A 27657-nucleotide genomic window follows, 5' to 3' on the forward strand; every position below is an offset into this window, starting at 1 on the left:
TCTTGTAGCCTTCCCCTTTCTTGTGTAAAGAAATTATTTTCTTAGGCCTTGTGACATTTCTCTTCCATGTGGTGCCATTGCTGACAGCTTGAAATGGGAAGGGGTTTTCTTTGTTAAGAAATGCCCTTTTATAATCAACTGGGCACCTATTTATGAATAATTAGTCTCACCTGTAGTTAAATTCTTGTTAATTAGAATCTTGTTGTCTAAAATGTAGCTTTGCTTCTAAGACTTTCATTAGGGTGTATTCATTTTTGCAGCATGGTCTTGAATTCATTTGTTAGAAAAAATACTTTTTTGTGTGTGCAAATTAACAAATCTTGTTTACAATCGATGGTCTGAATTTGTGGGAGTATTTTGTAGTATCATATCCCATAGAAAATGTTGATTCTGAAAGTAAAGGTTTTCTGACAAATCTGTTGGGGTGTACTCATTTATGCTGAGCACTGTATATATATATATATATATATATATATACACACACAATAGTTTGTAGACTCTATAACTTTCATATGAACAAAATGATATACTCTTGTTGGGAATTTTTTGTACCAAAAATATGTAACAGAAAACATTTTGGCTTGATTTCATGAAGAAATGTATTTATTTACTTTTATTTGGATATGTTTTATAACAGAAAGTAAAAAATACTGTTTTTTTCAAAATTTTCAGCCTTTGTTCGTTTATATAATAAAAAAATTAAAAACCCAGTGGTGATCAAATATCACTAAAAGAATGCTCTTTTTGAGTGAAAAAAGAACAGAAATTTAATTTGGGCACAGCATTGCATGACCACACAATTACTCAGCTTAAAGAAGCGCAATGCTGAATAGCAAAAAATGCCCTGGTCATGAAGTAGGTAAAACCTTCTGGAGCTCAAGTGGTTAATTTGTTAAAAAAAGACTTTCAAGCTTAAAGTGCTGTGAGGGTTAAAACTTAAATGTGGATCAGAGAACTAGAAGTCATTGATGTGGAAACCCAGAACATTTCTAACAGTTCACAACTGTAATAAATTAACTTACTCAAGAAGGATCTGCCATTCAGTATGTGGTAATACAGGTGACACAAATGTCGTTCCTCATAACCAAGTTCAATGTCGCAAGTGCATGGAGTCTGCAGCTTTGTTCCAAAAGTTCCAATGTATGCAGCTCGACATTCTTCACTAGCAGAGCAAGTCAAATCCTCTCTGATTAAACCTAGCAAACAGCTCCTTTCATTTTGGCACCTGCTGGTGTGTTCCCAACATTTTGACTGATAGACTTCATATCTTTCTCTGCAGAAATATGATTATGAAGATGAAGACATGCCAATTTTATAAATTGATAATAGAGGCCAATATTTGTTTTAATGTATATTACACCTATAATCTTAGATATGATACTTCTGTATGCCTAATGTCAAGATTATATTGCGTTCGTGTTTGTTAAGGATGAGCTTCTGAATTAGGTCAAAAGTTAGTTTGACCTGAAACCAAGCCTGTTTGCTGTTGCTCTTTGACCCACTATGGATGAAACTCTTCAGAGGGGCAGCTCCAAGTGAAAGGCTGCAGTATGTGCTGTCTGTTCAATCAATCCAGCTGGATCTTAGAGACATCATTGGTGTGTCGCCCATTGTGTTTATGTTGAAGATTAGCAATTTGAATATTTTCTTGTAAATTCAGTACCAATCATGTCTGCCAGCAATGCAAATCCAATGTCATTCAAGATGACCCACCACCACAATGGCCCACCACCTAATAATGTTACAATACAGTACTATTGCCACAAAAAACTGCAGCCAGGGGTTCCAGGTGCTTTCATGATCTCCAGCTAGTTTTTCAAACTCGGAACGTTGTGATTAGTCATCATAGCAATCACATTTTGTTATTTACAGTGCTGATCCCTCCCCTTCCCCTTACTACAGGAGAAGGAGAGAGATCAGTACTTCTCAATGAGGACAGAATGAATGGATCTGCGCCTGCAGCTGCTCATTAATTCATTCTGTTGTTATGACACAAATAATTTTTTTAATTTTTCTTCTTCTTCTCCTACATACAGTGACTAGTAAATACAGTCCCTGGTGACCTTTAAAATTATCCCTCAACTCCCATATCATGCACATCTGAACATTAAATCCCTTCATCTCCATCCTCCTACTGTATGTGACCAGTACATTAATCCCTTCACTGACTTATTCCACTGTGTATGACCTGTACATTGCATGTATCAAGTGCACCTTTACCTAGCTCCATGTGCAACCCCCTCAGTACCGGCGTGTTTCTTCATTTCCAAAAAATTGTGGCAAAAAATTAGATCACCTTAAGGTATCTACTTTTAAATAAAGGGTCATTTGGGGATTTTTGTACTATTCTACTATTTTTTTTTTAACAAAAAGTAAGGGAAACTTTTTTGTTTTCAAAATGTTTGGCCTTTTTATAGTAGAAAAATAAAAAAACTAGGCAGTTATTAAGTACCACCAAAAGAAATCTTTATCTGTCTAAAAGAAAAACTCATTTGTCTACATTACTGCATGACAGAGTAATTGTCAGTCAAACTATCATAGCTCTGAAACCTGAAAAATGGCCTGGTAATGAAGGGGTATTACAGGCTGTTACACAAATTAATTTAGAGGTTCTGATTTGACTAACCTGCATAGGTCATTATCAAGACAGCTACTGACCACATTAAGACAAGATATGGGTTTATCCATGGTGAATGTGCATGATCTGCTGTGGAGCACATCTCCAGCATGTTGACAGTCTTCATTAGATTGGTCACAATCACAAAAAGCCAGCATTTGGGAAACATTAAAAGGCATTGATTCATAGAATGAACGTATTGTCTTATGACAGTCCTTTATAATACATGTATTTTCATTAACAGGACAAGACTTCATAAGTACAGCCAAGTGCTTATTGCATACAGAGTCCCCAATGCAAAGTGCTGCAACTTTTAAGCAAGACATTGGACCTTCATATTCTGAAATAAAAAGTCAAACTATTAGAACCATTTGTTAAAACATAAACATTCACTGACACATAGATACCAATTTTTATATTTGTTATATAGATCAGGACTTAAGGGTGCTGATTTTCTAAAATGTAAAGGAAAGTGAGATAAAGTTCAGCACTGAGTAGTTATTCTGGGCTTGATTCATTATATTTTAACGTGAGCTTATTGTTCACTACTTCAACATACTATATCAATTGTAGGAGAATTTAAAAAGCAGAGATTCCTCTTTCCACTGATATGATTTTTGAAGTAAACACAGATTCACTTCAGCTCTCTTAATCTTATAGTGAATCAAGACCAGGATCACGTTACTTAAGCAAATCAAATCTAAAATGGGGAGTTAGTAGCAGCACTAGCTTGAGAGCAGACTGTGGCTGCCTCTAGCAATTACAAAGAAAGTAGTCATTGGAGAGGCAGGCTAGGCCTGAGAGGGAAGGAACTGAGTAAGAGTATGAGCCTGACATATGCTCTTAACATTACTCCTGTCTGAGGATTAAAACGATTGAAATCACTCACCAGTCTGTATGCATGGACAGAGGAAGGCAGGAAACCTATTAATTTTCAGGGCCAAAACTCTTCCACTGGAAGTAATGGAATCCCAGTAGACAGGCCTCAGAAGGGAGATATGAAAAACATTGGGAATTCTCAAGGAAGTAGGAAGCTGCTATATAAAGAAACCATCTTAATATGTTAAACAACCCTGTAAGGAAATATGAACCTAGGTGCAAGTTTTTGAGTAGGGACTTTTTTTTAGTGGAGAGCCAGACTTGATCCCTGACTAATATAAGGGGCATGGGAGTGAAGGTGTTTCCACATCCACAAGGTGTTTCTAGGAGGTGGAACTGGAGGAGAGGCTAGCCTGAGTCTTGCTCCAAATTTGGGAAAATGTTTGAACAGTATTATTGGCATTAGGAAAATCTGAGGAATTTTTAAAGAAAGAGCAGAATTTGGGATGAGAGCCAAAAACACAATATAAAGTAGTTACTAATGAAGGAATTGGGCCAGTTATTATACACAAACTCAGTCTACTGTAGGAAGGAGGACCATTCATAATGTTTGTCTTGTCTGTCTGAAACAAAACAAAGGAGATAGGTCTTTAAAGAACTGGTTGGTGCACTCCATCTACCTATTAGTTTGGGGGTGATAAGATGACAAAAAACACAGGCTGGTGCCAATAAGAATGCAGAAGACTTTCCAAAAATGTAGCTATCCAATTCAATATTTTTGGGCACACCGTGGAATATTATAACAAGAAAACAAGATAGCTATTGTCTTTAAAGAGTAAAGTTTAGACAAAAGAACAAAATTTTATTAACGTGATCCATGGTTACCCAGATGACAGGTGTGCCTGTCTGAGTAAAGAAGGTCTATAATGAAGTCCATAGCCAGGTGAGTTCAGAGGTTCTTAGGGACAGTCAAGGGAAGAAGCAGACTGGAGTATTTATACCAAGAGTGATTGGAATGGGCACATGTTGCCCATGATTTAACATAAGAATAGACATCTTTACAGTGGGTAGACCATCATAGGTTGTGGGAGACTAGAGAAAAGTCTTAACAATACCTTGATGTCCAGCCAACTTGGTGCCATGAGGCTCTGAAAGAATCTTAAACCTGAGGTGGAGAGGCTCAACTAACTTTCTTATGGGTAGATTGTTCGAAGCATGGGACTGCACTTTAGATAAAGAAGTTGTAACTTCAAGGGATAGAATGGCTGGAACCTGGACAGGAGGCAGAATACTATAGGACTCTAAAGGACCTCTTAGACCAAGGTTGAAAGCTATGGAAAAGGGCATATGCTTTGGAAATCTTAGTGCCAGGACATGTGATAGTAAAATTAAAGCAGGCAAAAAAGTACGACCAGGGAGCCTGCCAGGAGTTAAAATATTTAGTTGACCTGATGCATTCTTGGTTGAAATACACCATGCCCATTTAAAATCTCCAGGTTCCCAATGTCATAATTTATCTCTGCACTAGAGAACTTCAGAGACAAGTAAGCACATGGGTGCAACTGGTTAATCGAGGTAGAGATTTTGAAGAGACAAAAGCAGACTTGAGTCTTTGAAAGGTAGTAATGGCCTTTACAGGCCATAGAGTGGGGTTAGCCTCCTTCTTAGTAAGGGCATTGATAGGTATAGTATTTGATGAATTTCCAATAGACGTCTGTAAATTCAAAAAATGTCTGCTTGCCTTTAGGCTTGACCCAGTGGATGATGGGCTGTACTTTAGCAGGATCTACTGTATAATAAGAAATTATCCACCCCAGAAAGTGAATTTTAATAATGGTAAATGTGCACTTGGAAAGTACTACAAGGAGTTAGAGCTGCACAGACATGGCTGCAATGTTCATCAAAAGAAAAGGAATAGACCAAAATGTCTTCCAGGTAAACCAAAACAAACCAACCAAGGAATTCACAAAAAATATAATTGACAAATTCCTTGAAGATAGTAAGGGCATTACATATGCTGAATGGCTTGACTATGCATTCATAGGGGTTGATTTACGAAAGGCAAATAGACTGTGCACTTTCCAATTGCAGTTGCCCTCATTTTCCCCAGAGAGACTGTGTACTTTGCAAGTGCAGTTTTCCCCAGACCTTAGGGAATGTGATGAAGTTTCACTTTGTGATGAATACCCAATCAGGTATTAGAAAAAAAACTGTATGTTTCTCTAAAATCTCAACACTAACCCTTCATATAAATTTTAAACTAACTCTCCCTATAACCCTAAGACTACTTCTCCCTAGAACACTAACCCTCGCTATAATTCTAATACTAAACCTCACAATAACCTTTGCTGTATCCCTAACACCAGTTCTTGCAGTAACAGTATTCCTCCCTATAACACTAATCTACACACTGAAGATGGTACTACACTGATTAAAATTCAGCCAGTTCAGCACGTGTTACCGCTAGGAATGGTAAAGTGAGCTAGGCACATTGGTGTGATGTGTTTCCATTTATCGTGAATGGCATCCCAGTACACCCCTCAATGCCCTTTCTTTGAAGATCAATGAAAGGCAAAGCATTAATGTACACTGCTCTGAGCTATGCTGCCTGTATCGTTTTTAATGTAATTTGGTACGCTAGGCTTCCAATTCAAATGACTTAAAGGAGAAGTGTGGGATAGCAAAAAATAAACATACTTATTTATATGGCTGCAGTTGACCCGAGCTGGCTCTAAGACCAAGAGCTGAGTGATCACATGGCTGCTGATCACTCAGCTCTTAGTGATTGTCAGTCACAGTCTCTCTGCTATGCCCCTTCAGCGCTCAGTGTACTAGGCTATGGATGGGGTGGGGGAGGCTGGCTGAGGCTTTCAGAAATATACTGAGAGGCTGAGCCAGTTGTGGGTCATTCATGTGATTGAATCCTGATATTATTGTTGGGATCCATGCAGAGCCTGCATTGACTCTATGACATCAGCCATCAGTGGACTTTGGCCCTCTGTAGGCTTAATCTGGGTCACAGAATTACAGAAATAAGTGTACTACTGTGACCCAGAACAGAAATATGACCAAAAAAGCTTTGGTCATAGTTCTCTTTAATGGCAACATACATTAACACTTTTTAAAATGCATGCATGTGTGAATGGGCCCACAAAATAACCCTTCCTGTAATCTCAGCAACAAACCATGCACTAAACCTCCCTATAACCCTAAAACCAGCCCTCCCTAATGTCAATCTTGTTTGCACAGCTCTAACTGTGACAAAAGATACTAATGCCAGAATCTACTGGTTTGTGTTTACTAGCATCAATGCTTTGCACCAATAAAGAGGCATAGGTGCCTGAGTCACAAGAAAATGGAATGTTGGGACTTTAAGCACACTGGTTTGTAAAGAATAATGGGCAACTTGCCAGAAATGCTGCCTGCATGTTCTTAGCTCAGCACAGATTTCTACTCTATTCTCTATTCAGTGGTACATTGGAACTAAAAAAACGAAACTATAATTTATTTCACTTTAGATAAAGTCCATTAAAGAAGTAATAAATATAAGAAACTGGCATGAAGATATACTGTACATTCACTGCAGTAAACCTTGCAGCATAAACATTTTAATAATACTTTACCAATATCTTTTAATGAACTTGTATCCCATTCCAAATTTATAGTCACTTGAGAGGAGTCTGAAAAAAATACAAGTAACAGGATAAATGGTCCTCCTGCATTTCAAACCTCCAGACATTACTAAACACTAATTTAAATTGGTCCATTTTCTCCTGCTAGCTGCTAAGCTCACAATTGCTAAAGCGTGGAAGAAGCAATTTACCCATTTCTCAAAAGTTGAATTTTGCCTAGATGGCATTTCTATTAAGGAACAACTGGTCAGTAATCTTACTAACACTAATGCCAAATTCCCAAAAATTTGGAGCACATGGCTTGCATATCGACACCCAACGATTTCCTTGGCGAATCTAGCAGCTGTGTCAGAAGGCCTTCTAATAGACCGGATATCCCCTGTGTCACATCCCCACTCCCCTCTCTCTTACCTCCCTATTCTCCGCTCCCTTACCTCCTCCTAACCCTTCCCCCTCCCCTCCTTCCCTCCATAACCCCCTTTTTTTCATTTGTTGTGGGTTCCTCTCTTCTCTCTCTCTCTTTTTCTCTTATCCCTTTACTTTTTGGAAGCTAGTTCTTCCATGACAGATTGATGCAATACAGAACCTGTGTCCACTGTTCTCATTGTTTTGCGCTACTGACCATATGTTACTGATGATACCTTGTTGTTTGTATTACCTTGATATGGTCAATATTTTGTTGATACTTTGGTTACTCAGCCTTTGGGCTGTACACTGTATTTGTACTTGTACTTCTTTTTTACAACAAAATAAAACATATTGAAAAGAAAAGCGTAAATGGTGAGTAATATAAGCAAGGAGTTGCTTTTTTGTAGGTAAATTAAATATATAATAAAATAATCAATATATTTTATAATAATTTCCATTGTGTCAATTTATACAGTATTTTGACATGAGCTGATTAATTCATATTTCTTCATGGATTGGATAAATCAGCATGGATAATCACTATCACTAATAAACAACATTTCACTGTGCTTAGAGATAAAATTAATTAACAAATTCAACCTAACTAATGGTTAATGCTTTTTTATCCCTGTATATGTTGGTACTGCCTACATGTTATGATTTGTGACTGATTTTTTTTTTGGAAATACAGTGGCCTAAAAGTGGTTATAGATGGATTGAAAATTGGCTGGTTTAGCGGAGGAATTTTATTCCATCAATGGCCAATTCCCATTTAAGAGAAGTTGATCAAAGATCTGTTTTTCTAAAATGGGAATGTTGGAAATTTCTCATTCAGTCAGTGCATTGATCAGCGTATTCTGATGTCTCCTGTCAGAATACAGTTGCACCATGCTTGTGTGGATGAGCGAACCTGTTTATTTTTTTTTTCTGATCAGCCCACTGTCTCATTCCCCCCTCATTGGACAATTTACTTTCATCTCTTGCTCTGGTGACAACGGTAACATTTATCTCAGTGGTAATGTTCACTAGGACAATTAAAGAAGGGAAATCTACCCAGCAGAGACATAGACAGCAAAAAAAAACCTGAAAGTTGTTGTAACACTTTCCTACTCTATCTAAAACTGTAAAATGGCTATAGATGCACTTTAAAGTTTCCTTTTTTACACCAGTAACCCTTCCCTACCATATCCATGCACAGTGTGTGTAGTTCTCCCCGAAATGTATTATTTGTATTGTATTGTACATGAAATAAATTCATTTGAGTAAATAGTAGAAAAAGGTGAGTGCTAGTCAATAATAGGAAGCAGCTAGCACAGAAAATAGGTAACAATCCCCAAAATGAATATGTAAACGAGTGCAGCTCTAAAAGTACTAAAATAAAACAATAAAATGCATCACATTAAAAATGTATCAATATATCTTAGAAGCGGAGCAATAATGTGCATCGTATAAGAGTGCATAAAATGATCCGCATCTGGTATAACACAACTATTAATGCATTAAAAACTGAATAAGTAATATGGAAGAGCAAAGTGCATCATATAAAAGTGCAAAAAGCAATCAAGGGGATAAACTTTGAATAATAAAATTATATTATAATGTGCCTTATATATGCATAGATAATGTCCGTGATATCATCTGCAATATAAATTAAATATATATTAGGTAAATGACAAAATATTAAGGGTAATAAAAAGTAATATTGTCCGTGATATAATGTGCTCCACATAAGTGTCCGTTATATAATAAGGTGCAGCAAACTAAAGTGCTGGATATGAACGTGATAGCAATCACATAGGGGAATCCACCACCTCTAATAGATGTACACTCACCAGAATGTAACTGGTAACAGGCATATCAAGCAACACATCTTGAGGTAGGGGGCAGCCAAGAGGTTAGGATGGACTGTCATCTAGGGCTTTAGACAAAATGGGAGCCTTTGTCCTGAGGAAAAAAAGCTCACCACAAGAGACAGAGAGTTGTATACAGTGTAGTAGTTTATTTTATATGTTAAATGCTAAAAATCCCACGTGGAGAAACAAATAAAATCAATCATATAAATACCAAGATGGCCACCACTCCATCCTTCGGCAGTGGCGGCATGACATCAGCAAAAGGCTCCACCCAACACCTTTCGTGCTCATGCATGTCTTCATGGGGTACGCCTACTGCTAAACTCATGTTCTGGCTTTATTTAAATAGCCTACAGGGCGCAAAATCAATCCACCATTTTCCCGGACATTAACCGGTCACGTGATGTTTGGCGGCCATTTTCCCGGAGATTAACAGGTCACGTGATGTCTGGCGGCCATTTTCCCAGAGACAAAAATAGACATATAATGCGGCATCACTTTCTGGGGAACACAGAGGGTACAGAGACAGAACAGATGTCAGTGGGGAATACTGCAGTAGCCATAGAAATGTACCGGATCAATTAAAATATCATATAATATATTTTATGTACTGATTTTATTAGCCCCTACAGAGTGTATCACTTTTTATGTGTTTTTATTATGTTAATTATGGCATTATGCAGTATATTTTATGTACATATTTTCATGTGCATATTTAAATAGTCCGCACATTATTAGCAATTTCTTTGTGTTCATTTAAATAGCCCACATATATGTTAATTTTTTGGGTGCTTCATTTTCTTTTCTTTTTCTTATATTAATTATTAATTTCAGTATATACCGGTTTTCCATATATATATGCTTCGTTTTTTTTTTTCCCTTCAACCCTTTGCCTTTACAACTTTCATTGTGGGTTACATAATTTAACATAATATGTTTCTGTCAAAAGATCTTGCCCCCTTTTTTGAATAATTGATACTGCAGCATAATAATTGATCCGATACATTTCCATGGCTACTGCAGTATTCCCCACTGACATCTGTTCCGTCTCTGTTCCCTCTGTGTTCCCCATGGAGTGGTGCCATATTATATGGCTATTTTTGTCTCTGGTAAAATGACCGCCAGACATCACGTGACCTGTTAGTCTCCGGGAAAATGGTGGATTGATTTTGCACCCTGTATGCTATTTAAATGAAGCCAGAACATGATGTTAGCAATGGGCGTACCCCTGGAGACGCGCACAAAACACACTGGGTGGAGCCTTTTGCTAACGTCACGCCGCCGCTACCAAAGGACAGAGCAGTGGCCATATTTATATGATTGATTTTTAATTGTGTCTCCATGTGGAATTTTTATCATTTAACATATAAAATAAACTATTTTACTATTTTTTGCACTTTTATATGATGCACTTTGCTGTTCTATATTACTTATTCAGTTTTTAATGCATTAATAGTTGTGTTATACCAGATGCGGATCATTTTATGCACTCGATGCATTTTATTGCTCCGCTTCTAACATATATTGGTACATTTTTTATGTGATGCACTTTATTATTTTATTTTAGTACTTTTAGAGCTGCACTCGTTTACACATTCATTTTGGGGATTGTTACCTATCTTCTGTGCTAGCTGCTTCCTATTCTTGTCTAGCTCTCACCTTTTTCTACTACTTACTCAAATTAATTTATTTCATGTACAATACAATACAAATAATACATTTGAACTACACACACTGTGCACGGATATTTTTATGTGATTCACTTTATTGTTTTATTTTAGCACTGCACTCATTTACACAAGTAAATTAATTTGTATAACATTTATAAGACCTCACCACAATAATAGTTTAGAACAAAAGGACATATTGCATGGCATTCTGTACTTACATGTATCTATGTCCAAAGCAGTAAATTCATTTTTATCCTTTGAATGTTTAAACATATGTCTTTCTTTTGCATGTTGTAAGCAAGTATTATTATAAATACTGTTCCAAACTTTGATACACTTTCTTTTTGTTGAGTTTAGGCATACACAGTTTCCCATCACAGTCTCTCTCAGTTCATTCCAAGCTGTCAGACAACTTTGTACAGCATCACTCAGGGTGCATTCTTGTGGATGAATGCATTGACTTTTGAATTTTTCGTATAAAGAAAAGCAATTATGGTTTTCTTTGCATAATTGTTTTGCTAAAATGCAATCATTTGCCTTTCCTGACAAAGTGGTATCAATTTTTGTTGGCTGATGCAAGGAGCTTTTTCGTATAATAGAAATTTCCTGCTTTATAGGCCCTGAAGGAACAGTCTGTACTACACACAAAAAGAAATGAATTAGTTCAATGTTACATAACTATACTTCATTTTCAAGTTATTATGGCTGTAATGCTATCATAACATGTATTGTTCTCTGTAAGGCAGAACATTTACATTTTTTTTTTACAAAAGACCTTGGCCTTATAGAAAAAAGGATGTTTTGATTGAACTTTTTACAGTATTTGAAAAAACCTTGGCATTGTAGAGAAATAAGAAGTTATGGATGTACTTATTATAGTATTTTGAATAAACCTTGGCATTGTAGAAAAACACGAAATTATGATTGTTTGTTTTATACTATATGGACGGACAAGGCCATGCCACTGTTTAATTAGGCAGTTTAGGCCAGATTTTGGAGGAAACAAGCATATTGATGAGCCATGTGTGTGCTACCTTCATATTGGAGCTGGGATCAGAGCTCAGGGCCCCACCCTCCCGAGGAGTGAGGGATTGCAAGGGAGCAAAAGTTTGAGACTCGAGCCTCCGAGTATGAGAGACAGCCCTTGGGGAACAGAGCAGCAAGGATGCTGCAGAAAGAACACAGAGCTGAGGTACAGCGGATAGTGCATGAGCACTGGATATGTCAATAACCCGGCCACATCCCAACTCCTCCAACTAACCTCTTCTTTTGCACTCACACAGTGTACACAGTCCTCCACCCACTCCGACGGGAACACCCTGGACCTTGTTTTCTCTTATCTCTGCATCCCCCACAACCTCACAAACACCCCTTTCCCTCTCTCTGACCACAACCTCATTACGTTCTCCGTCTCCCTGTCCTCAAACACCTCCCCCCCGAAATGTCATACCATCACCAGCCGTAACCTCCGCAACCTGAACCCTACCCGCTTCCACTCTGCAGCTGACCGACTTTATGACAGTATCCTTCCACTTTCCTGCCCTGACCAGGCCACTACTGCTTATAACAACTCGCTGTCAGCCGCCCTAGACTCCTTAGCACCCCTAACCACACGTAGCATTAGACCCCGACCACACCAAGAATCTTAAATGACGCAGTTGTGCGCTGGATCGATTATGGCGCAAAAACCAGATCTCAACAAGCGTTCACCCTATACGAATCTGCCTGCCTCACCTACACCTCCTCCCTCCACGCTGCCAAACAAGCCTACTTCGTAACCCTCATCAATACCCTTTCCTCCAGTCCTCGCCGGCTCTTCTCCACTTTTAACTCCCTACTCTCTCCCCCCCACCTCCACCCTGTACCTCACTCACCGCCCACAAGATTGCTAACCACTTCCAAAACAAGATTGACGCAATCCGTAGGGACTTTGCCAATGCTCAGACTTCCACCCCACCTAGCCTCCGTCCCATGATAACCCCATCAACACTCCCCTCCTCTGACCTCGCAACTGCCCAGACCCCCACCCCACCTAACATCCCGCACACTAAAACCCCCCCAACACTCCACTCCTTCGACCTTGCTACCACTGAAGAGGTCACTAAGGTCTTCTCCGAAGCCCGCCTCACCACCTGCCCCCTTGACCCTGTCTCCACAAAACTCCTACGGTCACCTTCCTCCTCCATCCTACGCTCCCTCACCCACTTCTTCAATCTCCCCCTCTCTACTGGTGCATTCCCCTCCCCCCTAAAGCACGCGCACATCACCCAAACCCTCCCTGGACCCCACCGACCTGAACAACCTTAGTCCCATCTCCCTGCTGCCATTTACATCCAAACTCCTCGAGCGCTTAGTCTATAATCACCTAGGCTCCCACCTCAACGACAACAACCTCCTTGATCCCCTACAGTATGGCTTCCGTCCCCTACACTCCACCAAAACCGCCCTACTCAAACTCACCAACGACCTGCTAACCGACAAAGCTAATGGCCACTACTCAGTCCTCCTACTCCTCGACCTCTCCGCGGCCTTCGACACAGTTGACCACCCCCTCCTCCTTAAAAAAACTATACTCCCTTGGCATCAGAGACTCCGCTCTCTCCTGGCTCTCCTCCTATCTATCCCAGCGCTCCTTCAGTGTTACCTATAATGCTGCCACCTCCCTCTCTTTCCCCCTCTCTGTTGGCGTCCCCCAAGGCTCTGTCCTCAGGCCCCTTCTCTTCTCTATCTACACCTCCTCCCTTGGTCAACTGATACACTCCCACGGCTTCAACTACCACCTCTACCCCGATGACACGCAAATCTACCTCTCTACCCCTCGCCTCACCCCTTCAGTCCCTGCCCATATCACCTGCCTACTGAACGACATATCAGACTGGATGTCACTCCACTTCCTCAAATTAAACCTTTCCAAAACCGAGCTCCTAGGCTTTCCCCCCAGCCCGCACCCCCCCCCACCCTCTCCGTCACGACCAATAACGGAACCATCAGTCCCACCCCGCAAGCCAAAGTTCTAGGTGTCACTCTAGACTCCAATCTATCCTTCCAGCCCCATGTCCAATTGCTGGCAAATTCACGCAGGCTCCACCTCCACAACATCTCCAAAATACATTCGTTCTTAACCCCAGACACTACTAAACAACTCATTCACTCCCTTATTATCTCACGACTTGACTACTGCAACTCCCTCCTCACTAGCTTACCTCACCACAAACTATCCCCGCTTCAGTCTATCCTGAACTCACCGGCCAGACTCATCCACCTTACCAATTGCTCCATATCTGCCACCCCCCTCTGTCATTCCCTCCACTGGCTTCTGATTTCCCAACGCATAAAATTCAAACTGCTAACATTGACGTACAAAGCTATTCATAATACTGCCCCAAACTACCTCACCGACCTGATATCCAAATACCACCCAACACGTACTCTTCGCTCCTCACAAGACCTCCTACTCTCCAGTTCCCTGGTCTCCCCCTCCCATGCCCAACTCCAGGACTTCTCCAGGTCTTCCTCCATCCTCTGGAACTCACTACCCAAATCCATCAGACTGTCACCTACCCTCCTCACCTTTAGGAGCACCCTGAAAACCCATCTCTTCAAGGAAGCCTACCCTGCCCTCACCTAACAGCCGATCTCCTCCACTCCTCCTACCACTCCATTCCCCACAGCCATTTCCTCCTGTACCACTATCCCCTCCCTCCTAGATTGTAAGCTCCAAGGAGCAGGGCCCTCGAACCCCTCGTGTATTATATTGTTACTGTATTGTCTCATGTACTGTCTCCTACTATATTGTACAGCGCTGAGCAAACTTTTTGGCGCTATATAAATATTGCATAATAATAATAATAATGTTTGATGGTCAGGAGGACTAACATTGCTAAGCTGTGCTGTAAAGCTGCATAAAGAGTCATGAGGCTGAATACTGTTATGTTTTATTGATGGTGAGAACCCCTACATGGGAAGTCTTTTTGTGAATGTTTTGCTTTGTTTTATATAAACATACAAATTAATATGAAACAATGTTACCAAATAGAAAAGGTGGACTTTATAGGTATGATTGGGATGCCAAGGGTAACTGCACAGGTATTGACAAACCTGAAATATAGAGTTTGGTGATTGAGGTTGTTACAGGTAGTGAGCGGAGTGGTACCCTGACAGATGCCATTGAGGTAGTCCCCATACAGTCCTGGAAAGTAGTTATGGGGAAGGTAAAAAGAAACTCAGAAATCCAAGGCCAAAAGGTAGAAGGGATGGGAAGCCTTGTTGTGATCATTTAGCTTTGTTTTAAATAAAAGTGGGTAGAAAAGCTGTAAAACATACCCCTGGATTGAAGAAAACTCTCTGTTTCATGTTACCAAAGAACTATTAAACCTCCAGTCATCACAAGTATTTGAAATAAACCTCAGCATTGTAGAAAAATAAAAAGTTAAGATAGTACTTTTTACAGTATTTAGAAGATGTCACCTTGAGAAAATTGTATTATACACATACAGTATGATTCAATATACTGCCAGCAGCATAGCCTTGGTTATTTGCCAGATTGGTCTGGTATCACTGGCTGGACCAGCAGTATTTCAGCATCAGACAAGCCAGTGTTTTCACCTTTTTACCATTTTTACCCGTCATATATTCCAGATTGATGGTACCATTAGAAAGGGGACATTATTGCTGCTTCAGAACAGTAATATAAATGTGGCTTTCACGAGTAAGCCAATATGATTAAGGCAGCAATCATTTTATTCACTACACCATCAAAAAAGTTGAGCAATACGGCAAACTCTCTTTACTAAGAGGGAATATCAGTGCTATTATGTGCCAATCTCCATTTAAAAGGACAGTCTGTTATGTGACTCTTATGTATGGCGGTTTCCCTACTAGGACAGTCTTATACCTGTCAATCTCTCTATAACATGAAGGTTTCTCATACGGTAGTCTGCCCTTACATTACAGCCTCTCTATGGCAAAGCCATCTCTCACACAACAGTTTCTCTATAGCATTACCCCAAACATTACCTAATCTAACTGATAAGTATATCTGCCTGGGTTCTATTTGTGTATAGTTTTGAAAACCTTGTTATACATTTCTGGCCATGTGTATAATATTAATAAGAATAAATAACAAGTAGTTTAAAACAGTATCTCTCACTACACAGAATTGTTAGCTTTCCCCGGCAGTTTTAGTACATACCGATAAAATGTCTGCTGTGTGCTTACCCTTTAGAAAGATGATTGGGTTATCACACTGCATTATAGATTGATATACTTTCTGGTAGAAAATCTGCACCCCCCAAAAGTTTAAGAATTGCAAACTTTGCAAATCTCAGGAATTCATGGCATCAGAAACCTGAGCTACATTTATATATAGTATATGTGTACACCACTCGCAGGTATCATTAGCCAATCAATAGGTTAAAAATTGATCTTTTGAAATTTAATTTACAAAGAAATTGCCATTGTTTCTGTAGCGCCCCTCTAGATAGCCAGGGGGAGTAAGTGTTCCATTTTTAGTTAGGAGGGCTGAGTAGCAGCCTGGGTGTAATAGTTAGTAGAGTTAAATTCAGGTCAGGGCTGAGAGGCTCTGCAGGTCAGCTCCCCGGTACACCCCCCCTGCTCTAGAATCTAGGAGAAGATTCTAGAAGCAGTGAGTGGGGGTGAAGAGGGGCTGGCCTGAACACTTAGGCAGTGTGCAGGAGGCTTGGCATGGGGCCAGGGAAGCCCTTAAATGTGACAGAGCCTGCTCAGCAGCAGGAGAGTTTGGGTGGAAGATGGAATGCGAAGGCTGAGGTGCTGGAGAGGAGAAAAGCTCAGATTTCAACGGCGCCCAGAACAAGGACAACCTGTGCAGCAGGGAAGGAGCCAGCCTAGCAGAAGGCCTGAAAGCAGCTACAAACCCACCAGCTCATAGGAACAGGACTGAGTGAGTAATCCTACACCCCCTGGGCCAGTTAAGAGGAAAGAAACACTGTGGTGGGAAACTGGATTAGCTCCTTGCCCGGGACTGTTCACCTTAAAGTAGCAGGCACTGCCTAGGGATTTCTTCAGACAGCAGGATAGAGAAAGATTATCTAAGGTCTGTGGTGGTACACCAGGAGAGACTGGAGAGCTCTTCAAGAAGAGAATTTTACTGTGTAAAGACTTGTACATACAGTTGTGTTCAATATAATAGCAGTCAGACATCACTAACCTGATCAATCACTGTTTTTGGTAGAAATGATATTTCTACATGGCAAATAATTTACTAGCAGGTGTAGTAGAGTAATAGAAATCCAACAGTCATGACATGCATGCTTCTGATTCTGTGTAATTGAATCACTAATTGAAAGGGGCATGTTCAAAATAATAGCAGTGTGGAGTTCTATTAGTGAGGTCATTCATTCTTTGAAAAACAGGTGGCAATTATTGCCCTTATTTAAGGAAGGAAGGCAGCAAATGTTGTACATGCTGGTTAAAGTGCATTTCTCTCTGAAATTCTGAGGAAAATGGGTAGTTCCAGGCATTGTTCAGAAGAACAGCGTACCTTGATTAAAAAGTTGATTGGAGAGGGGAAAACATATAAAGACATGCAGAAAATGATAGGCTGCTCAACTAAAATGATCGCAAATGCTTTAAAATGGCAACCAAAACCTGAAAGACGTGGAAGAAAGCGAAAAACTACCATTTGAATGGATAGAAGAATAGCCAAAATGGCAAGGACTCAGCCAACAATCAGCTCCAGGAAGATCAAAGAAGGTCTAAAGTTACCTGTGAGTACTGTTGCAATTAGAAGACGCCTATGTGAAGCCAGGCTATCTGCAAGAAGCCCTTGCAAAGTCCCACTGTTGAAAAAAAGACGTGCTGAAGAGGTTACAATTTGCCAAAGAGCACATTGACTGGCCTAAAGAGAAATGGCGCAACATTTTGTGGACTGATGAAAGTAAGATTGTTCTTTTTGAGTCTAGTGGCTGGAGACAGTTTGTCAGACGACCCCCAAACACTGAATTCAAGCCAAAGTACACTGTGAAGACAGTGAAGCATGGTTGCGCAAGCATCATGATATGGGGATGTTTCTCATACTACGATGTTGGGCCTATTTATCGCATACCAGGGATCATGGATCAGTTTGAATACATCAGAATACTTGAAGAGGTCATGCTGCCTTATGCTGAAGAGGAAATGCCCTTGAAATGGGTGTTCCAACAAGACAACGACCCCAAACACACCAGTAAACGTGCAACATCTTGGTTCCAGACCAACAAGATTGACGTTATGGAGTGGCCAGCTCAATCCCCGAATCTTAATCCAATAGTAAACTTATGGAGTGACATAAAAAATGCAGTTTCTGAGGCAAAACCAAGAAATAGAGAAGAACTGTGGAATGTAGTCCAATCATCCTGGGCTGGAATACCTGTTCACAGGTGCCAGAAGTTGGTTGACTCCATGCAACACAGATGTACAGCAGTTCTCAGAAACAGTAGTTATACAACTAAATATTAATTAAGTGATTCAAAGGAAAGCAAAATCTTCAAACATTTTTCAGTTTATATAGTGAATGTTTGAGTTTGTAAAGAAGAATACAAACACTGCTATTTTTTTGAACAGTCTAATATTCACTTTTCTTCCATTTTTTTAGAGGAACAACACAAATTTGATATATTTTTCTTCATGTTTTGATTTGGAATAGAATGTGTAGTGTTCCCAATGCATTTGTGTGTATGGAAATAAAAGCTATTAGAAGGATGGTGAGCTTTATTCACTTTTTCAGCACACTGCTATTATTTTGAACACAACTATAGCTCCAATAAGTTGTCCTCAGTTGCAGTCCCTTGGGCATCCCATATATCCCTCACCCCATCCAAGTTCTAAACCCCCGTAATAAAATTACAAAACCAAGATCAAGAACTGGTTACTGTCTCCTCAGCGATTCCTTAGGGGGTAGTGCTACATGTGGGGGTCGTAATTCCAGGATATCCTATGTTAACCTGCATGGTCATTGTCCCTAGCAATCGGCAACCAACGATCCAAGAAAAGTGTTGCAGCAGTGGAGGTGTCACAGAGCTTGGTGGGAAAAGTGTAACTGTACTTCCGGGACTGTGATTGCTGTTGTGATTTAAAGGACTGTTGCTAAGGTTATTTCCTATAGCAACCATTCTGGGCCTTTTCAAAAGTCTCCTTGCTGCTCTACAGGTAGCTGGTGAAAGAGACTATGTTCATCATGTACAGTATTTACTCATGCCTGAGAAATGTCTGCTATTACTGTCCTGCTTGCCGTAGTACTACACTTCCCAAAAATAAGGTTAGCACTAGAAGTGTCTTTATAGTCTGCTCAGTAGTTAAATATGCACATACAGCTGTTCATGCATGTTTTTGGAAAAATTATAAGAAAATTCATGGACCTTCTGATCACTATATAGACCTTCTTTTCCTAACGGATGTTCAAAGAGCTTTATAGTACAATATCCTTGTTTTAAACCATTTGGTAATCAAGAAATTTTAAGCAACATGGTAACTTATATCACAAAAATGATTACCTTCTTCTGGAATGCATTCCATTTCTAGTAATTTTTTGATGCTGCAGTAAATATCCTCTGAGCAAATGCAAGCTTTAAACTCAGGATACGTCTCGGTGAAATAAGATATGGTTGATCTACAGTTCATTAAATTTCTAAGTTGGCAATCAGTGCCTAAGACAAAAGATTTTGCAGAATTAACAACCAAGTAGTAGCATAAAACATACAGCATTAAAGCATAAGACTACACATTTTTTGGTACCCAGGTTCCTGTTCTGCTTTCACAAATAATATTTACAAATAAAATCTACCATTTTCAGTGCCTGATTTCCCCTTAAATGAAGGACAGAGCTTTAGGGCTAGTATAAATTTGAATATTCTGATCAGTGACTGGACTTCTGTTAAACAGGAATGGTCGAACACTGATCAAACTTTTGATCACTCTATGGCCAACTTAAGTGTGATTTCTTTAAAACACTGCTACAATAATTATTAAAGGTATGCTACAACAGTTTGTTATTCAGAATTGTACTGCACACTTATTTATTTATTTATTCACAAACTGATGACAATGTTGTTTTATATGCTTGTATTAAGCTGTACCAGTACGTCTCTGTATATATCAAGAACTTAGTATTAAGAGATTTAAAGCTAATTATCATGTTGCTATTACTAATTGGGTGGAGCACCATTTTTGCCAACTTCCCATATATATAGATTGTAAGCTCTAACGAGCAAGGCCCTCTGTTTCCTCTTGTACAAAATTGTATTGTAACTGTAATATCTACCTTCATTTTGTAAAGTGCTGTGCAAACTGTTGGCGCTATATAAATTCTGTATAATAATAATAATAATAATTATTATATATATATATATATATATATATATATATATATATTATATTCATATGTTCCTGCTTTTATTACCTTTAAGATCAGAATAAATAATACTTTGGGTTGAGCACCAATAGTACTCCCCTAAGACATACAGCTGAATAAATATTAAAAGCAAACACTAAATACTGATAAAAAAAGGATTGATGTTTGTGCTGGAGGATAAACCAACAAAGACTCTCTGCACAATGTACATTTACAATGCAACATGCAGAATTGTATTTTACACATGCATGTGTAATAAAAACAAAAGTACCCAATTAACAACTGACGCTAAAGACATTTAAAAACATTAAAAACACTCCTAGAGTAATGGTTAAGGTTGATTATTACAAATAACAGCAATTATGAATGCTTGGAATTAAAAAATAGTTTATGGCTGTGATATATGTACAACTAAAAGTCTTTACAAAGATTGCATATAACCATTACTTAAGTTTCTATTTAAAGGTATTTTCAGAACACTGCATCAGAAAAACATCTATAAATAGTATAAATCATTACTAGGTTAGTTGATATGTAAATGGTCAAGTATAATAAAATTGGTTCGTATTTGTTTGTAATTGTAACTATATAGTAAACGTGTGGCTGTTTTTGAACATGTAATTTGCTTAACTAAAAAAATAGAATTGCACAGATTCCAGTAGTTGAGAGTATGGTAATATACTACTCAGCATATTTACTGTAGCAGGCCAGTTTGTGCACTGTTAAAAAAATGAACAGAACAAGGGTATAATGTATGTAAAAATTGTGTGCCACAGTCTGCCGTATGCGATGTAAAGCATGGTGTACAGGAGTAAGGAAGCACATGCATAAGTACTTTTTTTATGTTTAACAAGTGGGTTGAATAAAAAAAAAAGACCTGATAACCCCATCCACACATTGGGGGTGAATGGGGGAATCACTCCTTCTTAGTTATTATATTTTTACTATGGGAAAGCTTCCCTGCTACAGCCAGCAGCAATGATTAATTGGGAAAACTCAACAAGCTGGTTGTACAGAAGTCACTCGTTGAATTAACTTCTGTACAACCAGCCTGCCCATACATTTATCAAAATTTGACCGGTCCCTGCTGAACTGGCCAAAGTTTGATCCATGTACGGCCACCTCAAGTAATGTACAGAATAATCTACAGCATGCAGTGGTCAAGGGTATGTAAAGTACTGCATTGGAGTTTGGAGTACATAATGTACAGCAAGGTATACAGAGTACAGTGGTCTGAAGCAAACATTTTACAGTAAGTGCTACACAGTATATTGGCCAGAAGTGAGAACTGTATAGCATATGTAAAAAAGTGCAGTGCTAAAAGGTATATTAAAAAGACAAGTATGCTGCTAAGCAAATATACATGTACGAGTCAAAAATTATTCACTCTTGAACTAATAAAAAAGTTCAGAAATCTTCAAAGGGAAACGCACCGTAGTTATACCTGCGTTTATGTCATAAAATATTAAAATATTAAAAAATTAAAAAATAAGCAAACACAGTTCATCAAATTGCTCTCCTGATGACGCTGTTATTCCCAATAAGCTTGATATACTCACGTGATTGTGGAAGAAATGAATAAAATGCGCACTCACCAGATGCGCTTAAAATTAACTCGTTAGATCATATATAGGTGGTCTACCAGGTATCCCTTCTTAAGGTGGGTCTGGATACAGCCTGGAGGTAGTCGGCTCTCCTTTTGGTTACAGGAAAAGACGGTCAGCCTGGGTTTCTTTTTAGGGAATTCATGGGCACCCTCTTTCAGGCATTGGGATGGTCATCAGGGGATAGCTGGGAAATGAAAGTGCTCGGTGTAGAGCAAAATAAGGGGGGATTCCCATAGTGTAGTATTTCAAAATAAGAATATTTTAATAGTCGTATAAGGTAAAAGGTCAAAGATAAAACATACACTGTGGTTTGTGCGAGATAAAATAACCAAAGCAGTGAAATTGCTCAACAGAAAACTGACCAGCTGGTACCATGAGATGACCGACGGACCTCTGTCATCTGGCAGTGTAACGTCTGGGCGTGTAGGGCTCCTCCCTTGACGCATTTCGAACACAAGTTCATTTTCAAAATGGGTATGCTCCATGTGCAGCCAGACGTTATCATACAGCTATTTATAGCTTCAAAAATCGTACTATAATTGATAAGCACCATCTTGCCGTAGATTAAACGCTACTGCTCATGTGCGAGAATGCGGGTGCTATTTTGCATTAGTGTAAAAAAATCAGCAAGCGCCATCTTGCCATAGACCAACCGCTACTGCGCATGCACGGGCGCCATTTTCCCTGTATTTGCTCTAGCCATAGACAGCTGTAAAGATGTAATCTTACCTTGCTGCATTGATAAGTAATCGTCGATGGAGATATATAAACCTAAAGAGTGTAATCTCATCCCGCTGAAAGTGACAGTGCTCAGGTGTTATCTGGTCTGCATTTACTGTCCAATACCAGTGTTACAATCAACATGTGCATAATAAAATATAATTGTTACAATCAACATGGGCATAATAAAATATAATGAATACTGCATGTAGAAGTTATTTAAAGGTTCCGTACATAAAAAATTTGTATAAGAAACATAATGTAAAAATAAAATGCTTAAACAAGATTAGAATAACTTACATATAGACATCTATATTAATACTTCAATGGTCATCATAGGCGTAAAAAATTTATGGTGATGGCCAGAATCTGATGGTAATAGTTCGGTAAAACAGCAATGAATAAAGTATATAAATATTATAAATAAATATTATAGATAAATAATATAGACCCAATAGAATGGTCAAAAACATATGAAGATCAATATTGTACAACAGATGCGATAAAAATTATAGGGGATAATGCCCATAAAATGTATATAAATAAATAATATAAATGATATAAACCCAATACAACATCGTAAAACCTAATAAACCTAATATTAAATAACTCCTACATGCAGTATTCATTATATTTTATTATGCCCATGTTGATTGTAACAATTATATTTTAATATGCACATGTTGATTGTAACACTGGTATTGGATAGTAAATGCAGACCAGATAACACCTGAGCACTGTCACTTTCAGGGAGGTGAGATTACACTCTTTAGGTTTATATATCTCCCCCGATTACTTATCAATGCAGCAAGATAAGATTACATCTTTACAGCTGTCTATAGATAGAGCAAATGCAGGGAAAATGGCGCCCACCATTATCTTTTGTTCGAAATGCGTCAAGGGAGGAGCCCTACATCATCTCATGGTACCAGCTGGTCAGTTTTTTGTTGAGCAAATTCACTGCGTTTGTTATTTTATCTCGCAAAAACCACAGTGTATGTTTTATCTTTGACCTTTTACCTTATACTACTATTAAAATATTCTTATTTTGAAATACTACACTATGGGAATCCCCCCTTATTTTGCTCTGCACTGAGCACTTTAATTTCCCAGCTATCCCCTGATGACCATCCCAATGCCTGAAAGAGGGTGCCCATGCATTCCCTAAAAAGGAACCCAGGCTGACCATCTTTTCCTGTAACCAAAAGGAGAGCCGACTACCTCCAGGCTGTATCCAGACCCACCTTAAGAAGGGATACCTGGTGGACCACCAATATATGATACAACGCGCTCATTTTAAGCGCATCTGGTGAGTGCACATTTTATCCATTTCTTGCACAATCACCTGAGTATATCAAACTTATTGGGAATAACAGCGTCATCAGGAGAGCAATTTGATGAACTGTGTTTGCTTATTTTTTAATATTTCAATATTTTATGACATAAACGCAGGTATAACTACGGTGCGTTTCTCTTTGAAGAGTTATGAACTTTTTTATTAGTTCAAGAGTGAATAATTCTTGACTCGTACATGTATATTTGCTGAGCTGCATACTTGTCTTTTTAATATACCTTTTAGCACTGCATTTTTTTACATATTTATCTGAAGGAGTTTGGTTTTACCTCAGTGCAATAGCTGCTCTTATAACTTATCTCTATTTACAGAACTGTATAGCATGTTCTACCTAGAAATGTTGAACACGTCATACAATGTGCAGTGGTCAAAAGTATGTAATGTAATGAATATTTTGAGTTCAAAGGGCTTGATTATGCAGTAGGGTATAGCACTCTGGAGTTTGTATATACTGTATAGCCCAACATACATAGAGCATTAGTTTCTCCCTATTAAAACCCCTTTACATTGATCCCTTACATTTTGCTAAGGGGTAAAGATCCCTCTTACATTGGTTTCTTTTGTGCAACTTTTGCTCCAGTGCTGATACTTTGAGAACAAAAGCAATTTACCATGACTGCATATTTTCTGCATTGGCACATACATATGCAGCTGACAGTTTTCTATCAACATAAATTTCCATTGCCATGTATACCACACTGTATTTTATATTGTTTTCTTGACATTACAGTGGCAGGCAGAACCATTTACTGAAATCTGTTAACTTCTCATGTCCATGCTACTTAGATTTGTGGCTCATGGCTGCTAATCTGCTGAAGCCACAAGTTCTGTGGCCACCTGCAAAAACACAAAAATAGGAGGGATGAAGAAAACACTAGTAACTAACATACCTATGGAATAGGATGACTGAGTTAAATCCCTAATGACCTTCCTTGCTGAGAAAACAGCTATGATGAACGTTTTATAGCCAACACACTCCCAAAATAAAAACTGTTTAGCACTTTCACTTGGCAGCACTATGGTCCTCGCTTAAAAGCCCCTTAAGCCCCACCCATAAACAGTCCACATCCCAGTCCAAGTCGAGATTGTGCTGTGTTGAAACTATTTTTTCTCATCCACAATTACCCAGTGTGAAGAAAAAATAAATAAGTTGAATAAAACAACTGGTCTGGAGGGCTACAGCACCAGGCAGATTTATCCACATCCACTGCCATACCTGTATATGGACCAGAGCAATGCTTTACATTTCTGTTATGGGTCTATTGATTTACTGATTAATGAGGTCATTATTTAAAAGCAATCAAAATACACATTTTGTTTTTGCAAAAATTGTCTTGAAAAAAAATATATTTTTAGACAATCTATAGACAAAACAACATACCAAAATGAAAGAATGTGCTTTTTTTCTAATTTGGCCAATATTAGTTTTAAAACAACTAGAGTACAACTACTGTAGACAAAGGAGTATACATTTTATTTTTTTATTGGCCCCATTTATAATGATAAGTTAGTAATATAAGTTATGTGCAAATTAAATGTGTTCAATATGTAGGGTGCATGTGTGGCAGCCGGACAGGGTGGACACATAATACAAGAGCTCCACCACATCTCCGCTTCCTCCTGCTCTGCTGACACTTGCTGGGGGGAACCCGATCCTGAAACATTGCTATCGAGAGTACCACATGGATGAGATTGGAAGGCAGAAACCTTCCTTTTCTCCCTCCCTGGAGCCGTGGACTCTCACGCTGGATCACTTTCTAACCAGGCCTGCATCCCTAGCCTCTGAATCCACTTACAGTCATGAAGGAGAACAACAACTCCATTCCACCCTCCTACCTGCTTCTCATGGTGCCATATTTAATTGTTGATGAGCTGTATGAGAAGTTACTGTTACAGAATATCACAGGCAACATTTCTTTAGAAATAGGCAAAATTACACAAGAATTAAGAGGGGAAAAAATTTAATAGGAGAACACACAGATCGTTTTAAGTTTTATGTCCATGTTCTTGAGGAAGATATCACTGAAATATACTGTCCCTCAACCCCAACTTTAGCAGGAGGACTGAGAAAACAGAGAAAGTCACCAAAACATGCATATCTGAGGAGTTTTTGAATCAGTGGGGGCTGCAGATCTTCAATTATATCTGCATGGCTTATTTTTCACCCTGGCCCCAGACATACCAGATAATGAATGGTGTTTGGAACGAGCCCACAGATCTCTAGGTCCTAAACCACCTGCAGAAGCATGACCTAGGAATTAATAGTGTACTTACACTACTATGAAAGATCTCCTTACGTATATTCATAACAAACTGGTAATTGATTACAAAGGGCAGATTTTTATTGACTTATCACCCATCAACTACCTTTTCAGTAAAAAAATACTTTCAAAGATTAGTTTTGAACTTTCCTCCTGTTAGTTTTAGGTCATGTCCCTGTGTTCTTGATCTTGGTTTCATATTGGAAGTACTACCCTCTTGAACCATATTCACCTCCTTGATGTATTTAAAGATTTCAGCCATGTTTCCCCTTTTCTCTCTAGACTGAATATATTAGGTTCCTGAAGTCTCTCTTGATATGTTTTATCCCTCAGACCTTTCACCATTTTTATTACCTGTCTCTGGACTTGTTCTGTCTTATCAATATCTTTTTGTAAGTGAGGTCTCTAGAACTAGATACTGTTTTCTAAATGAGGTCTCACCGAGGATCTATATAGGGGACTCAGGACCTCATTTCTCCTGCTGGTGACCCCGCTAGTGAGATTGTCTTGCTACATGACTAAACTGCAGTTCATTATAAATTTACAAACTGATGACTTTGTGTAATGATAGTTCAGGATTGCTCCAATAACAGTAAGAGACAATATGGAACCATACTGCTTGACTATTTATATTGTTTTTCCAAAACAAATCTACCATGGTGGGGGACCAGAAATCAGATACCTCTGGAAGTTTGTGATTCAGAAAGTTCTTCAAGTAGCAGTTTTTCTGCAATACAGAAGTGATTGGCCGCACAGCAGCAGATATTAAATATCAAAGTTACTATAATCTGAATATTAAGTTTAGGGATCAGCAATGTGATTTTGGGAAAATTGATTGTACTGAGTTTGGCTCATTGAGCTGTTTAAGCAAAAATCTACTTCTGCATATTTAGGGTGGAATTTATGTAATTCAGTGTATTTTTTTTTTCACCATAAATCTTTTATTTTTAAAAATATAGATATAAGGCACAAGAATCATATCTTCAAACTTCCCCAAGATTGACCAGAGCTTCAAGGTAAAACCAGTAAAAAAAAAAAACAATGCATTGAGTGCATTGAGTTACAGTGGCATAATACACCATATATTGGATCTAGAGTAGTAAACAATAAAGGTGAGGATCCCTTAGAACTTAGAATATACCATATATTTTAGCCTTAATGGGACTTTAGGTCCTGAAGAAGGAGGTGAAAATGGAGTAAAAGATGAGAAAAAATTAGAAGACTGGAACGCTCCTAATGTCTTCCAGTCATAAAGCCATTGGTCATGGCATTTAGAAGCTGTGAGAAGGGCTTTAGCAGATGAGAATTCTAGCAGAGGATGGTTGTTGAGAATATCAATAACCTCTTGT

The 27657-nt window shown here is 38.7% G+C and overlaps 1 protein-coding gene across 1 annotated transcript in view; it reads right to left on the reverse strand.

Annotated features, from left to right (window-relative positions):
- GFRAL (GDNF family receptor alpha like) overlaps window positions 1-27657 on the reverse strand; it is an 82146-nt gene that overhangs the window by 30097 nt on the left and 24392 nt on the right. Inside the window, exons 3-7 of the mRNA XM_089694114.1 lie at window positions 19510-19662; window positions 11218-11637; window positions 7060-7116; window positions 2627-2957; window positions 1023-1273 (exon numbers count right to left, since the gene is read on the reverse strand). Of these exons, the coding sequence (XP_089550240.1) occupies window positions 1023-1273; window positions 2627-2957; window positions 7060-7116; window positions 11218-11637; window positions 19510-19662 (1212 nt within the window). The remainder of the gene's footprint in view (window positions 1-1022; window positions 1274-2626; window positions 2958-7059; window positions 7117-11217; window positions 11638-19509; window positions 19663-27657) is intronic.

The sequence above is a fragment of the Staurois parvus genome, unplaced genomic scaffold (assembly GCF_062004578.1).
Source record: "Staurois parvus isolate SC_StPar_1 unplaced genomic scaffold, SC_StPar_1.0 ptg000652l, whole genome shotgun sequence".
NCBI classification, from domain to species: Eukaryota; Metazoa; Chordata; class Amphibia; order Anura; family Ranidae; genus Staurois; species Staurois parvus.